Source organism: Orcinus orca, chromosome 1 (genome assembly GCF_937001465.1).
Source record: "Orcinus orca chromosome 1, mOrcOrc1.1, whole genome shotgun sequence".
NCBI lineage: Eukaryota > Metazoa > Chordata > Mammalia > Artiodactyla > Delphinidae > Orcinus > Orcinus orca.
In genome coordinates, this window is record NC_064559.1 from 111,971,772 (window position 1) to 111,992,654 (window position 20,883).

Sequence of the window (20,883 nt, forward strand, 5' to 3'; positions counted from 1 at the left end):
TGTACACATTTTTTCCAAAAAAACCCAACACACACATACAGTAAGAAGAAACCAGTTCGTTAGCAGTCCTGTTCTTCTTTCTTGCTAATGGATGCTGTACCTCAAATATTTTATACATTCCAAACAGGAAGGAGGAAAAGGAATAAGAAGCAGCAGACTTCCACTTAACTCTCATTAGCCTGAATTGAGTCACATGGTCACACTTAGCAACAAGAGGGTCTGGGAGCACGAGCCTCTACGGTAGATTAAGGTAAGCAAAAAAGGGTTTGAAATGAAGGCTGAATGAGCCTATGTATTGTATCTGCCACTCCTTACCTTTTAGATTTTAAAATATGAAAAAGTGAAACTGAGGATGGTCATTAGTTATATCCATTAAACTAACTTCCTTGTCTAGTAAATAGTAAACTGTAATTTGTCTTCACTGATCAAGCTTGCAAAACTGCATGCCCTTCAAGCTTCACGTAGCTTAGACAATGTATCACAAGACTCCCTTCACCACCCCCTTATAGATAGCATCTCTGACGTGTCTTAAGATGTGTGCTCAAACTGTTTTTCAGGAACTGAGTCAACTCTTGTCCACATCAAGCCGGTTGAGACCATGGACCCATTAACCGGGCCTGCTTGACTGTTCCATAGGTGACCTATTGAGTCAGAGGGCCAAAAATTCTACCCTTAGATCATGCTAACACCGCCATTTTCTGAACATACATCCTACAAAGGAGCATGAAGCCCAGTTGCACCTGTGCAGAGCAACACTTACCTCACTTCCTCTTTTCTTACCTCCAGTCACCTTCCCCTGCACCTCTGACCACTCTATGCCCTTTATCCATAAATATTCAAAACCCCTTGCCTTTGGGAGAGCTGGATTTGAGATTTGCTCTCCTTGTCTCCTTGCTTGAGCTGGATTTGAGATTTGCTCTCCTTGTCTCCTTGCTTGGCTGTCTCATGAATAAACCCTATCTCTGCTGCAAACCTTGGCATCTATGGGGCAAGTGAACCTGGTTCGGTAACAAAAGGACAAGAGTCTAAAGAACTAGCAACAGCATTTTTCAAAATTGTTAAAGTCGTTGTAATAAAATTAGCCTATTTGTGAAGCAGAAGCCAGGTAAAAAGAAAATTTAGTGAACTGTATTATACTACAAAATGGATATCTATTAAAATTATTGTGCCATGTGTCTCTACATCTTTCACAAATCAACATCTATTTCTCTAGCTAGGTAGCTATCTATCTGATCTGTGCTTCAATTTACTTCAATTTACATCTACTAATATCTGAACTCAATTAGATCTGTTTTCCCCCTGCAGCATGGCAAAATCATATGGTATGTAAATAGGGTGACTGTTTGCCCTGGTTTTCCTAGGACAATTGCAGCATAATTATTAACAGCATCTCCTTTCATTCTCAAGCATTTTGGTTTAGATGATAAGTTATATGGTTTCCATTATACATAAAGAACAAGTGCATATGAATTGGTCCAAGTGGAGCTGTTAGTAATGACCTGGAAAGGGTCGGTAAATAGTCTGCTTTCTAGAAATGATTAACTCATATTTACATTTCATGTGAAGCCCACTAGGATTTCCCTCGTGCTAATACAAAAGACCAGGAGGCATCCTTCAGTTCCTTATAGCCATAGACAAAGTCAAAATTTTTGTAGACTGGGAAATCCCAGTTCTTCCTGTTACCAGGCCAAGTTCCTTTGCCTGACACACAGCAAACCAAACACTGCGATTGGAAATAAGGAAAAGATGAGGTAAAGTTTCACACAGGCGAAACTAAGCTACATGCTTCTTCATTGGACACATTTTTATTTATTTTAAAAATTTATTTGTATTTATTTATTTATGGCTGTCTTGGGTCTTTGGTGCTGTGCACAGGCTTTCTCTAGTTGTGGCAAGCAGGGGCTACACTTTGTTGTGGTGCGCGGGCTTCTCATTGCTGTGGCTTCTCTTGTTGTGGAGCATGGGCTGTAGGCATTTGAGCTTCAGTAGTTGTGGCACATGGGCTCAGTAGTGGTGGCTCATGGGCTCTAGTGCACAGGCTCAGTAGTTGTGGTGCACGGGCTTAGCTACTCCGCTGCATGTGGGATCTTCCCGGATCAGGGCTTGAACCCGTGTCCCCTGCATTGGCAGGTGGATTCTTAATCACTGCGCCACCAGGGAAGCCTGGACACATTTTAAGAAAATGGTGGCATTAGCCATGTGCTGAGGGTGGAGTTTTTGGCCCTCTGATGTCAAAAGGTCATCATCAATTGGACACTTGTGCGTGTCCAGTTGGAGGGTCCATGGTCCCAGCAAGTCTTAACTAGCTCGAAATGAACAACAGCTGACTAAGTTCCTGAAAAACAACTTGGGCAAACATCTTAAGAGTCGTGACATTGTTTAGGCTACATGACGCTTGGAGGATATGCAAGTTTTTGTAAAAACAAAGCGAGCTTGATCAGTGAAAACAGGTTACAGTTTATTATTTTTAAGCAAGTTATAGTTTAATGGATCTGATGGTTACTCTCGGTTTCACCCTCTTTTTCTTTCCTTCTCATTCAACTTTGATACTGCTTTCTTTTGTTCTTGTTAAGAATAGCTGACAGAATTTCCAGCAACTTAGGCATAGTTGGGGGTAGGACTTGGTAGTGGAGGGCAGTGAATGAGCTTTCAATAATATAGACATAAAAAAAAGGGAAATTGTAGGACTCCCATAAATTTGGAAGGCATTGCACCAATCTCTTTTACTGAACTCTACTCCAAGGCACAAATTAATTTATTGTACTCATGAATTGTATATACTATCTAACAACTCTACAACAAATGTTCTCATATCTTTGGGTGCTTGCCCAATTATTTCCTTAGAAATCCCTCTTCTATTTATTTTCTAAAATTAAACAAATATACATACTATTTTTTAATACAGAATGACAATGTGTTATACCACTTAACTTACAGTACATGGGAATATATGTATTTTTTCACATCTACAACACTGAATAATATTTTCTTGAACCATCTGATCTGTGACAAATAATGTCACTTTTTATTTGTATAGTTTTTTTGATTACCAGTGCACCTTTGACATTTTCATGCACTTAATATGCATTTATTTTTATTCTCATATGATTGGTTGGTCATGCTTTTTGTTTATTCTATATTGAATGCTTTTATCTTTTTGATTTTTGGGGGTGGTGGTGGTGGTTCAGTAGCTTTCTTTTTTATTTTAGACATCTTTTTTATAATATTCTTTTCCATTATGGTTTATCACAGGATATTAAATATAGTCCCCTGTGCTACTTAGTAGGACCTTTATTCTTGATTTTTAAAAGAGTTCTTTCCATACTAGTGTAACTAGTATGATCTGCTCCACAAACTCAAGGTACAAATGTGGTCAAGTACATCCATTAATTTTCAAGGCCTGCCACATGCCCTATTAGAAGAAAGTCTAGTTTTCTCCACTGTGGTTTTCCCTCGTCTCCACTGATTGTCCAAGAATACTGAGGGGGGCTTACTCAGCCCAAAGGGCACCTCTTTTAATAGCCAAATACAGAGAGAACTAGAACTGGTGTCTACTCAGTCCTCCTTTGCCACTGAGTCTTTGCACATCCACATAAATTCTCCTTAACTTCAGATCTTGGTGAGCATAAAGGGTTTTTGGTCTCCTCTTCCCTATGGGTACCAGGCTTCTAAGGCAAACTGATTCACGTCCTCCCCAGTGACCCACTAGGTAAAACTAAGGTGAGGCAGCTGCTAATTGGAAAGAAACACACACACACACACCAAAAAGTTTTTTTCTTTAATTTAATTTATTTATTTATGGCTGTGTTGGGTCTTTGCTGCTGCACGCAAGCTTTCTCTAGTTGCGGCGAGTGAGGGCTACTCTTTGTTGCGGTGCGTGGGCTTCTCATTTCGGTGGCTTCTCTTGTTGTGGAGCACAGGCTCCAGGTGCGTGGGCTTCAGGAGTTGCAGCACCCGGGCTCAGTAGTTGTGGCACATGGGCTTAGCTGCTCTGCGGCATGTGGGATCTTCCCGGACCAGGGCTCGAACCTGTTTCCCCTGCACTGGCAGGCGGATTCTTAACCACTGCGCCACCAGGGAAGTCCAACACACCAAAAAGTTTTGTTAGAATCTTCTTGCAGGACAGTGGGTGCCTTCACCAATTACATTTGCATAACTAAGACAGCCTTCATAGAACAAAGAATATCAACTTCATCTGATTAAAATTTTAAAAATAAACAATAAAAAATACTGTTAAGAGATACGATCTTAACCCTTTATCATATATGTTGTGTACATATTTTTCCATTTGTGAATTGCTTTTTAGCCTTGAATATCTTTTTTTGTTTTTTTTAAGGGAGGGGGTCTATACCTGTTTTAAATTTTTTATGTAGTCAAAGGTACGGCCTCAACTTTTATTTCTTAAATCTTCATCAAGATTCAAAAGACATTTCTCATACCAAATTTATAAAAGACATTTACCCAAACTTCCTTTTGGTACTTTAATGTTTTCATTCTCTCACATTTCTAATTTTCATCTCTCCACAGTTATTTGGCAAAGGAGTGAGGTAACGACCTAATTTTCTTTTTGCTGTGTATGACCAGCCAGTTGCACAAACATCACTTATTAAGACCTAACTCTTCTCCATGATTTGAACTGTCCCTTTATCATATGTGGGCACTTCCCACAGCAATTATTTCAAAAATTCCCTATCAGCCACTTTTCCATCACTCTCAGCAGACAACTCTTCACAAATAATTGAGTCTGTCAAGAATTCCAACTTTTGCTGAAACTCCATTCTTCATATGAACATAGACCATTTTCTACCTCTAGAACAAGGCTCAGCAAACATTTCTGTAAAGGGGCAGATAGTAAATATTTTAGACTTTGAAGGCCAAGAGGCAAACTCAAGGATATTACATGAGTTTTTATATAAAAGGTCTACTAACGAGAAGAATGATTTTTTTTTTTTTTTAGGAATAACATTAATTAATTGGGGGCTCTGATCAGTTGTTCATCCATTAAAATCATTCTTACCTTCTGGGACCATGCAAAAGCAGGCCAGATTTGGCCCCTGACCTTTCACATCTTCCTTCTGTCCATTAACTTGAGAAAAATTGCCCCAGACCATCCCACCTATCCACCAAGGCCATTTCCGGATCCCAATTCTTCCCTGCTTTTTCAGTGACATTAGCCATCAATCTACTTAGCAATTCTATTCCAATTCAAAATGGTCCAATCCCTGGACCATTCCTTTCAGTGACTAATTTGTATATTTGCATAATAAAAGACAACCTTTTTAAGGCCAAATAAAATATAAAAGTAATTAAAAATAGGTAGGCAGCACTTTCTATTGACCATAGTATATTTACAACTAAGGGAAGTTAGTTGTAACTAACTTCCTCTAGTAAACCCACACATTTCTATGACAAGTATAATACAAAATAACAAAAAAAATTTTTAAATCATTTGTAGTTAGTTTTAGAATACAGACAATTTTTTGTCCATCAGCCTTGGTTTCCTATTTCCATTCTCTCTTCCTTATTATTAACTTATGGCTATCTTTCCTAAGGATACATTGTCTGGAGAATGGTGATTCATAACACGATAATGTGCTAGGTAGTTAGAAAAAGCCAACCTTTAACAAATAAAACACCATATATACAAAAATACGTACTACGATGGAGTCTTTATTATGTTAACATTGTATTGACTTTATGCGAAAGTGCTCCAAGGCTATAATCTAGGAGACCTGTGCTTAAATCCTGATGCTAAAACTAACCCAGGATTCATTTTTCTCAACTATCTAACAGACCACTGCTAATTTCCACTTTTAATTTTACCTTTAAATTTTTTGGGGAAATAACCTTAAGTATGTTAAAGAGTTATAAGCACAGCAGAAAAATGTTGTTTTCTTTTCCTGGCTCATTTGAGAGCAAACAGAGATGCCCCATCATTCTCAAACATTTTCAAGTATTTCCTACAAATGAGGATATTCTCCTAAGTAGCCACAGCACAACTATCAAGACCATACATCACTACTACCTCAGACCCATTTAAGTTTTACCAATCGATCCAGAAATGTCCTTTGTATCAAAACAAATTTATCATTTTAACCATTTAAAAATATACAGCTCAGTGGCATGAATACATTCACATTTTGTGCAACCATCGCCACCATCTGTCTCCAGAACTTTTCCATCTTTCCAAAATGAAACTTCATACCCATGAAGCAATAATTCTCCATTTTTTTCCTTCCCACACCACGGCAACCACCATTCTGCTTTCTGTCTCTGTGAATCTGACTATTCTAGGTACTTCACATAAGTGGAATCATACAATATTTGTCTTTTTGTGTTTGGCTTTTTTCACTTAGCATAATGTCTTCAAGTTCCATCCATGTTGTTGCATGTGTCAGAGTTTCCTTTCTTCTTAAGGCTAAATAATATTCCATGGTATGTATATACCACATTTTGTTTATACATTCATTTATCAGGGGACATGAGTTGTTTCCAACTTTTAGGTATTGTGAATAATGCTGCTATGAACATTGATGTACAAATATCTGTTCAAGTTCCTGCTTTCAGTTCTTTTGGGTGTATACCCAGAAGTGGTAGTGCTGGATCACATGGTAATTCTAAGTGTAAGTTTTTGAGGAAGTGCCATATTGTTTTCCAGAGTGGCTGCACCTTTTCACATTCCCATCAGCAATGCACAAGGGTTCCAATTTCTCTACATAAAAGCCAACACTTGTTTTCTTTTTTTCTTCTTTTCTTTTGATAATAGCCATCCTAATGTATGTGAAGTGGTATCTCATTGTGGTTTTGATTTGCATTTTGTCAGTCTTTTTAATCTCCTTCAATCTGGAATAGTTCCTCAGTCTCTCCTTGATGTTTGTGACCTTGATAGTTTTTCTTTTGGCCCTTCAAGTGAATAGTGGCTCAAGCAGAAGTTTAATTATCACTCCCATAAATTCCGAAGCCAATGGTCCTGATCAGTAGATAGTGATTCAAGATTCCATGCTTCTTCCATATTGCAGCTTTGCCATCTTCTTAACGTGGTTTCCAAATGACCTTGAAATTCTGAAGATTGGAGACATGCTATTTTGTAGAATATCTCTCAGTTTGTGTTTATCTGATGTTTCCTCATGACTAGATGCAGGTTATACAATTTTAGCAGGAATGTAAAAGAATTATGTTCTGTGTTCTCATGCCATCCTAATATAGTTTTGATTTGTCTCATTACTGGTGGCTTAAATTCAATTTGTGACTAAGGCAGTGTCTGCTACTCTTCTCCACTAAAAAGTTACTCCTTTTTTATTTGTAATTAATAAATATTTTGTAATATTTTGATACTACGTTAAGTATATAAATGAGATACTAAATTATGCAAATATGTAAACTTTGAGGATATGTTAATAAAATTTCCTCAACAAAGTTTCGATTTATTTCTTTTCATCAGTTTGGATTCATGGTTTCCTATTTTATTCAGTGGGTTATAATCTGTTCCTATCATTACTTATTTTGATACTCAAATTGTTCCAGATTTGGCTACTCAAAACTTATTAAAGCTGGCTTTTCTTACCTTTTAATGTGTTACCATCATTTTATGAAGACTTCTTTACCTGCAACAATAAAATATTCCCAGCTCATCTTCTGTTTTCTCTGCTGTAGGCTTGGAATCAGCCATTTCACCAAAGGGCTCTAGTTCTTTTTAAAAGAGAAGGGTATTTAAGAGCTAGGATCTGGGTGCTAGGTGTATTATTATTATTATTTTTAGCAGACTTCAGGTTTTACTGCCAGAAATTACAAAAACAAAAAATTTCTTTTTAAAACCTGTGAAGTTTTAGAATTGTAAATGAGGGGCTGTGAATCTGTAACATCTACTTTAATTTTATTTTTTTAATTTAATTTTTTTACTGAAGTATTGTTGATGTACAATATGTGCTAGGTGTATTTGTTGCTATTGGGGTATTGTTGCTCCCAAGCCTCTCAGTGGAGAGACCTAAGGAACATATGTTCTATGTACACACATATACGTAAATATGTAAAGGGTGGCAGAATATGCCACCCCAAAATGTGCTAATATGGCCTAAGGATTATTTTGAACAAAATGGTCTTAAAAAACAGCAGGTGCAGGAAGGGTGTTCTGACTTCCCCTTTTCTACCTGAAAGCAGGAGATGAAACCCCCATGTAAAAGATGTATTCCTTATACCAGGAGGAAAGACACATTCTTATCACCAGAGATAGGGAGTCGATGCTGAGAAAATTGTATACAACAGACCTTGTTAAAATAACTCTTATCTTCCTTTAGTCTCCCCATATATTTAAGTTACTCTTCCACAATTGCCTCTCTTTGTTCAACTTAATATATAAGCCCTTAGGTTTCGTCATTGCTTTGGGTCCTTTCCTTATGAGGGCTCCCAAGTCACATAAAACTTGTATTACATAAATCTGTATGCTTTACTCCTCTTAATGTTTTTTAAAAAAATATTTATTTACTTATTTATTTAGGCTGCCCCAGGTCTTCGTTGCGGCATGCAGGATCTTCAGTTGTGGCATGTGTACTTCTTAGTTGTGGCATGCAGACTCAGTTGCAGCATGTGGACTCTTAGTTGTGGCATGCAAACTCTTAGTTGTGGCATGCGTGCGGGATCTAGTTCCCCGACCAGGGACTGAAGCCAGGCCCCCTGAATTGGGAGCGTGGAGTCTTACCCACTAGACCACCAGGGAAGTCCCTTAATCTGTCTTATGTCAATTTAATTCTCAGGCCCAGCCAGAGACCTTAAGAGGGTAGAGGTAAAATTTTTGCTTCCATTATATATACATACATATACAATTATACATTTCTCTCATTTATGTATTTATTTCTGTAACTATCTCTATATATTGACACCCATGAGGACACATAGATACCACAATTCCAACCCAGCATTGCAGAGTTTGTTCTAGTTTTCTCTTTCCATATTTGTAACTGAGGAGGATGTCCCCACCCCACCAAGGCTCTGACACATTACGATGGGTTCCATTCCTGCACTGATGCCCTTCTTAACCCTCTTGGGCTACCCTATGCTGGGCTAACCCCTGCCCATGCAAAGCTGTTCTCCCATTGGATGTCTTCCTGACCCTGCTCAGAGTCTAAAACCCTACACTGGGCCTTCCTGCTACACAGATGCCTTCCCCATCCATCGTGGGCTCTGATGCCAGGGCCAGGCCATCCCCCTGTGCTGGCCACTCTCCTCACCCTGTGCTGGCTCTGATGTCCCATGCTGGGTGTCCCCACTCTTCTCTGGCTTTGACTGTCTGTGCTGGGTGATAATCCCCTGCATGGACACACTCTTCACCCTGCTTGTTCAGCAAACTCCTGATGGCCCAACCTCCCATATAGAAGCCTCTCTCTTCATCCTGCAGAGGCTGACCCCTCTCCCCAGGGGTAAACCCTCCTTAGTCTCTGACTCTGCCCTTGAGCACAGCTGCTCTCTCTCTCTGGCACAAATACCCGCATTGTTGATCCCGCTTAATGGCTTCTGGGCAGGATCGCTGGGGAAGGGAAAAGAAACGGGTAAGAAGAAGAGCTCAGTGACTGTTTTTCATATTTATCAGTTATAATAGACAATGCTGATTGCCTTCACAATAACTCTTCTTTCCACCATCTTTTGTTACTTGCAGCCAAAAGAATTCTAACTGCCCAACTAACCTTGCTGATGCCCCTCTCTCAGCATACAGCCTTGCTTTTCTCAGAGGCTACACAGGCTTTTCCTACTCTTCCATCCACATCCCTTAAGGCACAACACTACCTACATCTCCACAGTACTCTATCTTCTTTCCCATAATTTCCAGGCAGTGATATTCTTTCTCTTATTCCAAGGCTAATTTACCCATCATGTTTCTATATACTATTTTCTCCCAGATTCTTAGGGAGTCTGCTTTGGTAAAAGTTTCCTTTATTTCCTTATTTTCAAATTCTGGATTATTATTAGTTCTTTTCTTTAAGCAGAAAAATGGCCAAGTCTCTTCCTTCTTATAAACAAAGATAAACCTTCCTCTGATCAGAAAACATTTAATATGTACATTTTTTTGGATCCAATATAATTCTGCTTCTAAAAATCACTTATTGGGACTTCCCTGGTGGTCCAGTGGTTAAGACTCCACACTCCCAATGCAGGGGGCCTAGGTCAGATCCCTGGTTGGGGAACTAAGATCCCACATACTGCAACTAAGCCTGTGTGTCGCAACTAGAGAAGCCTGCAGAGCCAAAATAAATAAATTCATTTAAAAAATCACTTATTAATTTATTGAATATTTATGAGCACCCATGTGCCAGGTACCATGAATAAAATGATAAGCAGAAACAGATATCATCCCTGATTTCATGGAGCTTAATGAGACAAATATCAATCAGATAATCACACTAATGAATGCATTATTGCAAATTGAGACCTTAATGATAAAATGAAATATTATGTACTCATATTTGTTGGTCCCTATTCCACTCTTTCCATGCATTAATTTAATCATAAATAATGTATTATACGTACTATAATATGTATATAGTTTTATTATGCCCACCACTATTATGCCCACTTGCAGAAATGAAACTGAGTCAGAGAGAGGTTAAGTAACTTGTCCAAGGTCATACAGCCAATAAGTGATAGAGTTGGAATTGAAACCCAAATTGTCTGGCCCCTGCTCTTAACCATTATGCTATACTGGTCCTTACAAGTAGCTATGAAGAGGGATCTTTTTTTTTTTTTGATTTAAAAAAAAATTATTTATTTATTGTTTCTGGCTGTGTTGGGTCTTTGTCGCTGCGCACGGGCTTTCTCTAGTTGCGGCGAGCAGGGGCTACTCTTCGTTGCAGTGCGCGGGCTTCTCGTTGTGGTGGCTTCTCGTTGCAGAGCACGGGCTCTAGGCACGCGGGCTTCAGTAGTTGTGGCACGTGGGCTCAGTAGTTGTGGCTCGTGGGCTCTAGAGTGCAGGTTCAGTAGTTGTGGCACACAGGCTTAGTTGCTCCGTGGCATGTGGGATCTTCCCAGATCAGGGCTCGAACCCATGTCCCCTGCACTGGCAGGTGGATTCTCAACCACTGCACCACCAGGGAAGCCCGAGGAATCATTTTTTAGTTTTACTTTATTTTATTTTTTATTTTTCGCTGCCTTGAGTCTTCGTTGCTGCTCACAGGCCTTCTCTAGTTGGGGTGAGCAGGGGCTTCTCTCGTTGCGGTGCATGGGCTTCTCACTGTGGTGGCTTCTCTTGTTGCAGAGCACGGGCTCTAGAGCACAGGCTCAGTAATTGTGGCACATGGGCTTAGTTGCTCCACAGCATGTGGGATCTTCCCAGACCAGGGCTCAAACCCGTGTCCCCTGCACTGGCAGGCAGATTCTTAACCACTGTGCCACCAGGGAAGTCCCAGAAAGAGGGATCAATGAGGGTATCCAACAAAGAAAACTGATCTAGACAGGAGCTTTCTGAGGAAGTACTGCTTGAGCTCAGACCTCAAGTTTGAGTAGGCATTAACTCTGCAAAGTGGGTGGTGGTGGCAGTAGGAGAAGCAATCATTTCACCTAGAGGGCAGAATGTGCAAAGGCCCTGAGGCAAGAGGGAGCATGGCACAGTGAAGAAATTGAAAGGCCAATCAATGTAGCCAGAATGTAGAAAGCAAGGGAAAAGTGGGACATTATATGGCTAGAGAGGTAGTCTAGGCCAGATGAAACGGGGCCTTATTGGCCCTTAGGGATTTTGTTTTTCATCCTAAGACTAAGAGAAAGCCATGAAGATAAGGATTGGGGAAGCAGGGATCAGTTTTCTTTGAAAAGATTACTCAACTCCAGTTTAGACAGTGAATTATAGGGGAGTCACAGTACATGTGGAGATGAGGCTTGTGATATCTTGAGGGTGGTAAGCTGACTTAGGGTGGTGACAGTGGAAATGGAGGGATGTGGAGAAATATTTAGAAAGTCAAATTGATAGGACTGGGTAAAAGATTAGATATGAGTGGTGAGAAGTTGTAGGTTTTAAGGACGACCCCCTCCTGTATGTAATCTGTCAATAAAATCAGTTAATGTATCTTCTAAATATCTCTTTCTAGCTTAAAACACCATTTATTGAGATAGGGAATGTGGAAGAAGATGAGAGGAGGTTTGGGGAAAAGATTACTGAGTCTTGGACGTGCTGACTTTGCAGTGCCTTTGAGACATTCACGTGGAGGTATTAACTGACCTGGGCTAAAGTCATACACTTGGCAGTTATTATATGGATGGCAAATGAAGCTGAAGCATGGATAAGTTTGCCTAGGGGAAGAAAATTGATTGAAAAGAGAAGGGGGTCTAGAGCTGATATTTCAGAAAGCCCAACACTGAATAAGTCTGAGTACAGCAAAGTGCTAACTTTGTAGGCCTGTATTGATCAAACCCTGCACATTCCAAAGAAAGGCTTGTTTTTAGAACTGTTCTTGATTGACTCCTGGGAGATGATAACCTCTGAGCCCTTGGAATACTCTGCCTGTAAGAATGGTTTGTATGCCTGAGGCCTTGGGCCACACTGTATCACTCTGACTGAATAGTTTAAGCTATCAATGTGATTTATGCTGATCATCTGTTTTAGTATGCCTGAGGCCTTGGACCATGATGTATCAGTTTGACCTCTGTGGGCTGGAATTTGAGCAGCTGAGGTCAGTTATGTGGGTGATCCATGCCTATGTGACAGACCTTCCCCCAAAATAAAAACCTTATAAACCAAGGCTTGGGTGAACTTCCGTTTGGCAACACTGCACAAAGGTGTTGTCACACATCATTGCTGGGAGAATTAGTGCCTGTGCAACTCCACTGGGAGGAGACACCTGGAACCTTGTGCCTGTTTTCTTCTGGAATTTTCTCCATGGACCTTTTACCTTTGCTGATTTTAATCTGTATCATTTCACTGTAATACACCATAACCATGAGCATACCAACTTTTCTGAGTCCTATGAGTTCTTCTAGTCTGTTTTTGGGGACCCTGACACAGTATGTAAAAGAAAAACAGCAGTCCAAGAAGTAGGAAGAAAACCACCAGAGTATGGTGTCATGAAAGCCATGGAAGTAAGTGATTCCAGAAGGGGGAATTGTCAAAGGTGTGAAATCCCATGGAGAAAACAAGTAAGGTTAGGAATAAAATATGTCTACTGGATTTAAAAAACATGGAGGTCCTTGATGACCTTAGCAAGAGCTGTTTTAGTAGAGTGATGGAAATGGGAAGCCAGGCCAGAGTAGATTGAGGAGTAAGTGGGATGTGAGGAAACAGAGAACTTTAGACAGAGAAACAAATTTGAAAAAAAAGATTGCAGGTTAATTTACCTTTATTTATAGTAGCAAAATACATCAAACATAATCTAGTTATTTAATAACCTAATAAGAACCCTTTGAATTTATATATTAAAAATTTTTACAATGGGTATACTTGTTGAATCAGCAATTCTATCTTTAGGAATAGTCATAAAAAATAACTATAGACATGCAAAGTATTATCACAATGCTTATCACAGTATTGTTTATAATAGCAAAAAGTTGAAAACAACCTTATTGTGTAAGAACAGACAGCTAATATATTACAGTACACTCACATTATGAAGTCTGTTTATTGTCTAAATTGGAATGTATCTTACTGGTTGCAAGAATTAGAGATAATGTGTGTGAAATCACTTTGTAAACTGTAAACTGCTGTTCAAATGTCCTGTTTATTACTGGGATTAACAATGTGCCCCAGAAGGCCTTAGAAACATAGAAAAGCCAAAGAGCTAGCAATTAGACTCAGAACTCTGCCATTTGTCCCTCTTTTCTTGGTACTAGTGATTCTCAAACTCAGACAACTTGGCACCTGGAAGTCAAAGGGCGCTTTGCACAACATCATGAAATGCTGAGAAGTGAACTTTATTTTTTCTAAGATCTTGTTTTTAATTATCTTAAGCCTTATGATTACAAAATCTACGAATTTGTGCTGATGGTGTATCTCCCCTACTTTAATTGTCTAATGAGTTTGCAAAGACACCATTACCAATCACATATATACAGGAGCTTTATAGTTTCATGTCGTTTTGAATAGCTGTTTAAAGACAATCCTGAATTATAACTCAGTCTCACTCAGATAGTAAAGGATTTAAAAGCAAAGTTTAACTTGCTATTATATCTTGTCACACTGACTTTTAAAAGCCTCTGACCTTATAGATCATCTATAAAATGTGTGAAGTGTTAAATATTCTTTGATATTTTACATAAACCACACTAAAATGCCTTTCGTTAAGTAAAAGGCAACATTTTACTTATTTATTTTTATTTATTTTTCTCTTTCCTTTTTGGACTCACTGCGTGGCTTGTGGAATCTTAGTTCCCAGACCAGGGACTGAACCTGGGCCCTCGGCAATGAGAGCGTGGAATCCTAACCACTGGACTGCCAGGGAATTCCCAAAAGGCAACATTTTGGATACAGGGAATTTTGGATTGGCATAGTTAAGACCAAAAAGATAAAATGGATATTTCTACCTTATCTTCAGCCCTTTAAAGCCTAATGAACACAAACTGAAATGCAGGTGAGTCTTGCTCAATTGTATGAGACAACAAAGCGATTTTCCCAGTATTTAAATATTATACTCAAATAATCAGTTCTATAAATCTAAATTAAAACCAATATCCTATAGGTTTTGAGATGGTATTCACCATCTTTGTGAAAAGTTCGATATTACCAATCAAGTCTGATTATATCTTTAGAAGAGGGAAACAGTGACAGTACTTGCTGAACTGGAATTCCTATCAAAATTCAAAAAGCTCATCATATTAATTTAACCACAGCCAATCTTATTTAAATCAGGACTATCCAAAAAAAATTCTGTCAGCCACTCATGATCTGAATTCTGGTATGAGACCAATTTAAATATCTTACACATAAAAGAAGTTGAGACATTTCTGTTTTGTAAGAAAATAAGGCAGTGGGCCAACTATTACTCATTAGAAGCTTTGAGATAAGCTATCAAGCCTGCCCTTTCTGTCTTCTTAATGCTAGCGAAGATCATTTTTTTCCAGGGATGTACTTCTTAGGATTCTCCAAATACATTTCTCCCCAGGTGATGCCCTTGTTCTTGTTGGCATCAGTGTAAGGGAATCCCAGGGGCCTGACCTGTCTTCCATCCAGGACCATTTATTATGCTTGCCTTACTTTTCCATGGTGTGGCACTGGGCATATTTCTGGACAAAAATCTTGCCCTTCTCAACATCACCCATTTTAATTTTGGTTTTTTGACATGTGCTTTAGGAAGGTCCTTGCTCTGAAGTTGGACTTCCTGCTAAGTGCAAGGATATGCTAATCCAAGGTACATATGCTTATGTACCTGTGTTCAGAGAAGTGAACTTTAAATCACAAGATGTCCCCTTTATATCCCCTGGCCTTACCCACTCATGATTGCTAATATGGCACATTAACAGAAATTCCCCAAATCTTTTTTTTTTTTTTTGGCTGTGCCACGTGGCTTGTAGGATCTTAATTTTCTGACCAGGGACTGAACCTGAGCCTTTGGCAGTGAAAGCGTGGAGTCTTAACCACTGGAATTCCCCAGAAATGCCCCAGATCTTAACCGCAGCTCAGCATTCCTCTGCTGGTCCTCATGACCTCTTCCATTCCCGCTGATGGCCGTAGTTGCTCTGTCCAAGAGTGGCAGAACCAGCCATTGCAAACCTTCACCCTATTCTTGGGCTACTCTGCCTCACTGTTGCCAACCTGCTGTGCCCTCACCATTGCTCACCTAGCTATGTCATTCCCAGTGCTCTTTCTCTTTTCTGGACAATTGTAAAGTTCTTTTCACTTCTGGTTACCAGCAATATCAGGGCAGTTTTCTCCACAGCAGAGCTACTAGGCATCTACTGATAGCTCTCCTTTATTTCAGAACTGTGTTTTTCTTATAATGTTTGGCCAAGCCGGTCAGGGGTAAAAGATAGCCTAGGTTAGGGGAATGGCTGGATCCTTACACTCGCTGCTCAGTTCAGCCCACAGAATGGTTTCTCGTCTTGAGATTTTTCTCTGAGGTATCTTTGTTTCTCCCTCCAGTTCTGCTCCCTTCATGAACCTTTAGGTCTGTCTACTTTTACATTCATTTCATGTTTACCATGCGCCAGGTACAGTTAGCACTTTACAAATATTTAATTGTCAACCTTGAAGTAGATCATACTAGTAACAAAAGCCCTTTTACAAATGAGGAAACTGAGGCAAGCGAAGTGAGTTACCCCAAATCACACAGCTAGTAGGTGGTGGAACGAGGCTTCAAACTAGGCATTCTGGCTCCAGCACAGACTCAACCTCCATGCAATACAGTCTCTCCATCAGACAGGTTTATCCATATCATACATCAGTCTTATGATTTCACAATTTCTCCTGCAAGAATTCTGGGTTTCCATTGCAAATTGAGAATGTAGCTGATTCAATGTCCCCAAGTACTCCATGACAATTTAATTCCAGGCACTGCATTCTCAGAGCACACAGTAAATTATATTGGTGGGGGGACAGTTTGCTCTCTATAAAATTATATCGTTTTCAAAAACAACACTTTTGGGCTTCCCTGGTGGTGCAGTGGTTAAGAATCCGCCTGCCAATGCAGAGGACACGGGTTCGAGCCCTGGTCCGGGAAGACCCCACTTGCTGCAGAGCAACTAAGCCTGTGCGCCAAAACTACTAAGCCTGTGCTCTAGAGCATGTGAGCCACAACTACTGATCCCATGTGCCACAACTACTGAAGCCCACGCGCCTAGAGCCCATGCTCCACAAGAGAAGCCACTGCAATGAGAAGCCCGTGCACCACAATGAAGAGTAGCCCCCGCTCACCGCAACTTGAGAAAGCCTGCGCGCAGCAATGAAGACCCAATGCTGCCAAAAATAAATAAGTAAATAAATAAAAATTTTTAAAAAGTGTTAAAAAAACAAGCAATTTTATACTAGATTTTTATAGTATTTATTTATTTTTTGGCTGTGCTGCACGGCATGTGCCAACCCATGCTCCCCGTAATGGAAACATGAAATCCTAACCACCGGACCATCAGGGAATTCCCTTGTACTAGATTTTAATAAAGGCAAGTCGTAGCAGGCATCAAAAGCTTAAGAAAAATGCAAGGAAACAAAGACTTTGGTTGAGAAATTTGGTCCACTAATTTGTTTTTTTGAAGTGAATTTGGAGAAAAGTCTTTATTTGCTCTTTATTATATATACACCTTATTTTTCACCACCTGTACAGATACCACCCTGGTTCAATCCACCATTATTCCTCGGCTGAAATATTATTGTATTAGCAACCTAACTGGTCTTCCTTCTTCCACTCTGACCCCCTACAAGTGATTTCTACAGTAAACAGCCACAGTGACTCTTTTCACAACTTTGGGTCTTTGATCAAAACTCATCCAAGATTTCCTATCTCACTCAGCATCTTAAAACTGGAGTATGAGTATTCGGGTACTACAGTGGAGGAAATTTTTCCAAAGGGTACACAAGGATAGTTTTAAGAGATTTAATTTTATATTAATTCATATATATATATATACATGCGTTTTTTAATGCAGTGCTTATGTCAATAAAAATGAAAAATGGAATTGATACAGGACTTTATCTCTTCCTAGTAATGTTATATACATCCATGCCTACACAAACTAAAAAAAACTATGTCATCTCATTAAAAGACAGTCCCAGTTAACATTTTACTTTTCATGTTTAATATTTATTTAATGAAATAGAACATTTTTGATCATGTACTTTTAAAATGGATGACGATGTTTATTAAACTACTTGTTTACCTTTCCATTGGATAGATTTAAAAGTAATGTGACAATTAAAAAATGTTGGTATTGCAAAATGTCAGAAATGGCACTCTTTGCAACTATTTACACTCCTGATGAAAAATGTTAAGAATCAACTTATAATGTTCGAGGGAGAAAATAGTTTTTCTAAGTTCTTTTCCCGGGCACAGAAGTTTAAAAAGTTGAAGGCCATTTCTGTATATGACCTGGCTCCTTTACTATTATGTCATATTCTACTACTCTTTCCCCCTTCAAGCCACTCCAGCCACACAGGCTCTTTGCTGTTCCACTTACAAGCCAAGACTGTGCCTCAGGCCCTTTGTACTTACCGTTTGTTCCTCTGCCTGAAACACTCTTCCGCAAGAGAACCACAAGCTTGTTCACCTATCAGCCGAGGCCTTCCCCAATCATCTCTAATCTCTTTTACTCTGCTTTCTTTTCTTCATAGCATTTATCACTCCCTGCATATATTTATGTCACTCTTCCTCCAGACTGCAAACTCCTTGAAAGTAAGGATCTCCTTTGTTCTTTGCTGTAATCCTAGCATCTCTAAAACACTACCTGACTCATAGTAAGAGGTCACTATTTTTGAACGAATAAATGAAAAATGTTTCGAGGTGGTTTAAGGACTTTTACCAGCTCAAGAATAACGGTTTCTTGGGAACACTGTCAGAAGAGGAAAGCACTTCACAATCCTAACATTAAAACAGCCGTAGTACTTGTTTCTCAATAAAGACCCTTCCTGAAAGCTTCTATTACCGACACTGTTAAGGCATTTGCAACCCAACTCCCGCCAGGGCACTAAGTGAGACTCTCAGGACATAATACTGGTTAGATCGTGACTCCCCAAACTGACGCACATCAGAATCAGCCAAAGCGCTTTCAACATTCATGAGCTCACCCCCACTTCCTGATGTAGGTCTGGGGTGTGGTCCTGGAACAGCTCTGCTTTTTAAAAGCTTCTCAGTTGATTGGTTTTCTGAAGCGTAGCAACGTCAGAGAATCAATCACCTTAAGAAGCTAAAAATAGCTGCTAAAATAGCTGTTTTTCCTCATTGGGTCTTTTCAGCCTATTTCTGGTACGCCACCAGTTAAAAACAAAAATCCTCACTTTACTGCTCCCCTGAGACACAACCATCCAAAGGAACGCGGCCAGTTAAAGCACAGCGACCCAGGAGGCCGGCACCTCGGAGCCAGGAGGCCAAGGCGTCTGACCCCGCGCCGAGTGAGGTTTCGGCGGAGACGCGCCCGCTTCTGGGGACCTCGCCGCCAGAGAGACACTCCGGCCTTCCACCCTTGCCCGCTCTTCCCCGCACCATCGCCGCGGCCGAGCTCTTAACCACCCAGACCAAAGGTAGTTCAGCGTCAAGAGCCTCTGACTCTAAACCCTCACTGCGAGCCGAACTGCAACGGGGCGGACTCCATGCGCCGGCCACGGAGGTCAGGAAGGGCGGCCAGAACGTCTGCGCGCCCGCGCCCCAAGTTCCCGCCTCCCTCCGGAGGACGTCCGTGCGTACGTGCGCGCGCCGCGCCCGCCCTCTTGCAACAGCGCGACGCGAGGGTGGGGGCGCCGCGTGCGCGCGCGTTCTCGTTCCTTCGTTCGCTTGCCTGCTCGCTCTCGGCAGCCGCTCTCGTTGCGGCTGCGGCTGGGGCTGGGGGCGGCGGCGGCTGCGGCGGCGGCGGGCGGCGCGGGGCGGTCCGGCGGGTTCAAAGAGGAAAACATGGCGGAAAACAAAGGCGGTGGCGAGGCTGAGAGCGGCGGCGGGGGCAGCAGCAGCGCGCCGGTAACTGCCGGGGCCGCCGGGCCCGCGGCGCAGGAGGCGGAGCCGCCTCTCGCCGCGGTGTTGGTGGAGGAGGAGGAGGAGGAAGGCGGCAGGGCCGGCGCGGAGAGCGGCGCGGCCGGGCCCGACGACGGGGGGGTGGCCGCGGCCTCCTCGGGCTCGGCCCCGGCTGCCTCAGCCCCTGCAGCCTCAGTGGGCCCTGGAATTCCCGGGGGGGCGGTATCGACGCCGGCCCCAGCTCCGGCTTCGGCTCCTGCTCCGGGTCCCTCGGCGGGGCCGCCTCCTGGTCCGCCAGCCTCGCTCCTGGACACCTGCGCCGTGTGTCAGCAGAGCCTGCAGAGCCGGCGTGAGGCGGAGCCCAAGCTGCTGCCCTGTCTTCACTCTTTCTGCCTGCGCTGTCTGCCGGAGCCCGAGCGCCAACTCAACGTGCCCATCCCGGGGGGCAGCAACGGCGACATCCAGCAAGGTGAGCGGGAGGCCCGGCCCGAGGTCTGGGCCGAAGGGGATTTGCGGTGCCGAGGAGGGTCTGGGGACGGAGGTGTTCGGGCCCGGGGCTGCTCGGACCGGCGTAATCCTAAGGGGTCTGAGGTGAAAGACACGGCTCCTGGGACAGTTTCCCGAGAAGCTGGATCTCCAGAGATACGGGGAGGGTGAAGGGAGGGGTGCCGGCTGCGAGAGGCTGGGGGAGGGGACACCGGCTGCAGGGGAGGTTCGCGATGTGCGGATACGGGCCGGGAAGGGGTGGACTCTGGTCGAGCGCAGGTTCGGGAGCCGGTGGAACGGACTGTGAGAGAAGAGGGGGTCTGGGAATCCGCTTGTGAGAAGCATTTTGGAGCAAAGGCCTAGGCGCGAGAGGTGTTGAGGTGTAGTAGTTCAGAGATAAGGGCAGTAAGGATGAATTGCCTTAGAGGGAGAGGATTTGATCTGTTCAAAGCTAGGGGAAAGAAGGACTAGGGAGGTTAAAGGGCATTAGAGAATTTGGGGCTACGAGAAGCCGTCTAGTAGAGAGTAATTTTAGGATGACATTGAGAAGGAGGAACTCTGGAAGCAAAATAGCTGTGAGGGGCCTGCATGGATAGGGAAAAATCTTAAGGTTTAGGGGTGAAGGAGAAATGAACTTTGAAGGGAATTGGGGGTTAGGGAGAGCTGGGCATGAATTTCAGTTCCTTGTACATTAATGAACACTTAGTGTTTCGGATACTGTGCTAGAATTGGATAAAATACTCAATGAGGAGCTCATTCACAGTCCAACGTAGGGGAAACAAACATATAAGGTACCGCAGTGGAGGTGGGTCCTTGGTACAGTGGTTGTGGCACAATC

The 20,883-nt window shown here is 41.9% G+C and overlaps 1 protein-coding gene, 1 long non-coding RNA gene and 1 pseudogene across 8 annotated transcripts in view; 1 reads left to right on the forward strand and 2 right to left on the reverse strand.

Moving 5' to 3' along the window:
- Positions 1–3,122: 3,122 nt before the first annotated feature.
- LOC117202930 (cytochrome c-like) lies at positions 3,123–18,112 on the reverse strand (annotated as a pseudogene).
- Positions 3,123–19,385, reverse strand: LOC125964614 (uncharacterized). The gene is made up of 2 exons (XR_007477801.1): positions 18,111–19,385; positions 3,123–9,520 (listed from the first exon to the last, which is right to left on the reverse strand). It is a non-coding gene; the product is annotated as an uncharacterized LOC125964614 (long non-coding RNA).
- The window catches only part of TRIM33 (tripartite motif containing 33), a 140,975-nt gene continuing 139,471 nt past the window's right edge, over positions 19,380–20,883 (forward strand). For 5 of the 7 annotated variants that reach the window (XM_033435967.2, XM_049710111.1, XM_049710116.1 and 2 more), the window contains exon 1: positions 19,385–20,028. In XM_033435967.2, coding sequence (XP_033291858.1) covers positions 19,503–20,028 — 526 coding nt within the window. In that variant the 5' untranslated portion in view covers positions 19,385–19,502. Of the gene's footprint in view, positions 20,029–20,883 lie in introns of all 7 variants that reach the window. The other 2 variants (XM_004263214.4, XM_004263215.4) reach the window with 1 other exon arrangement.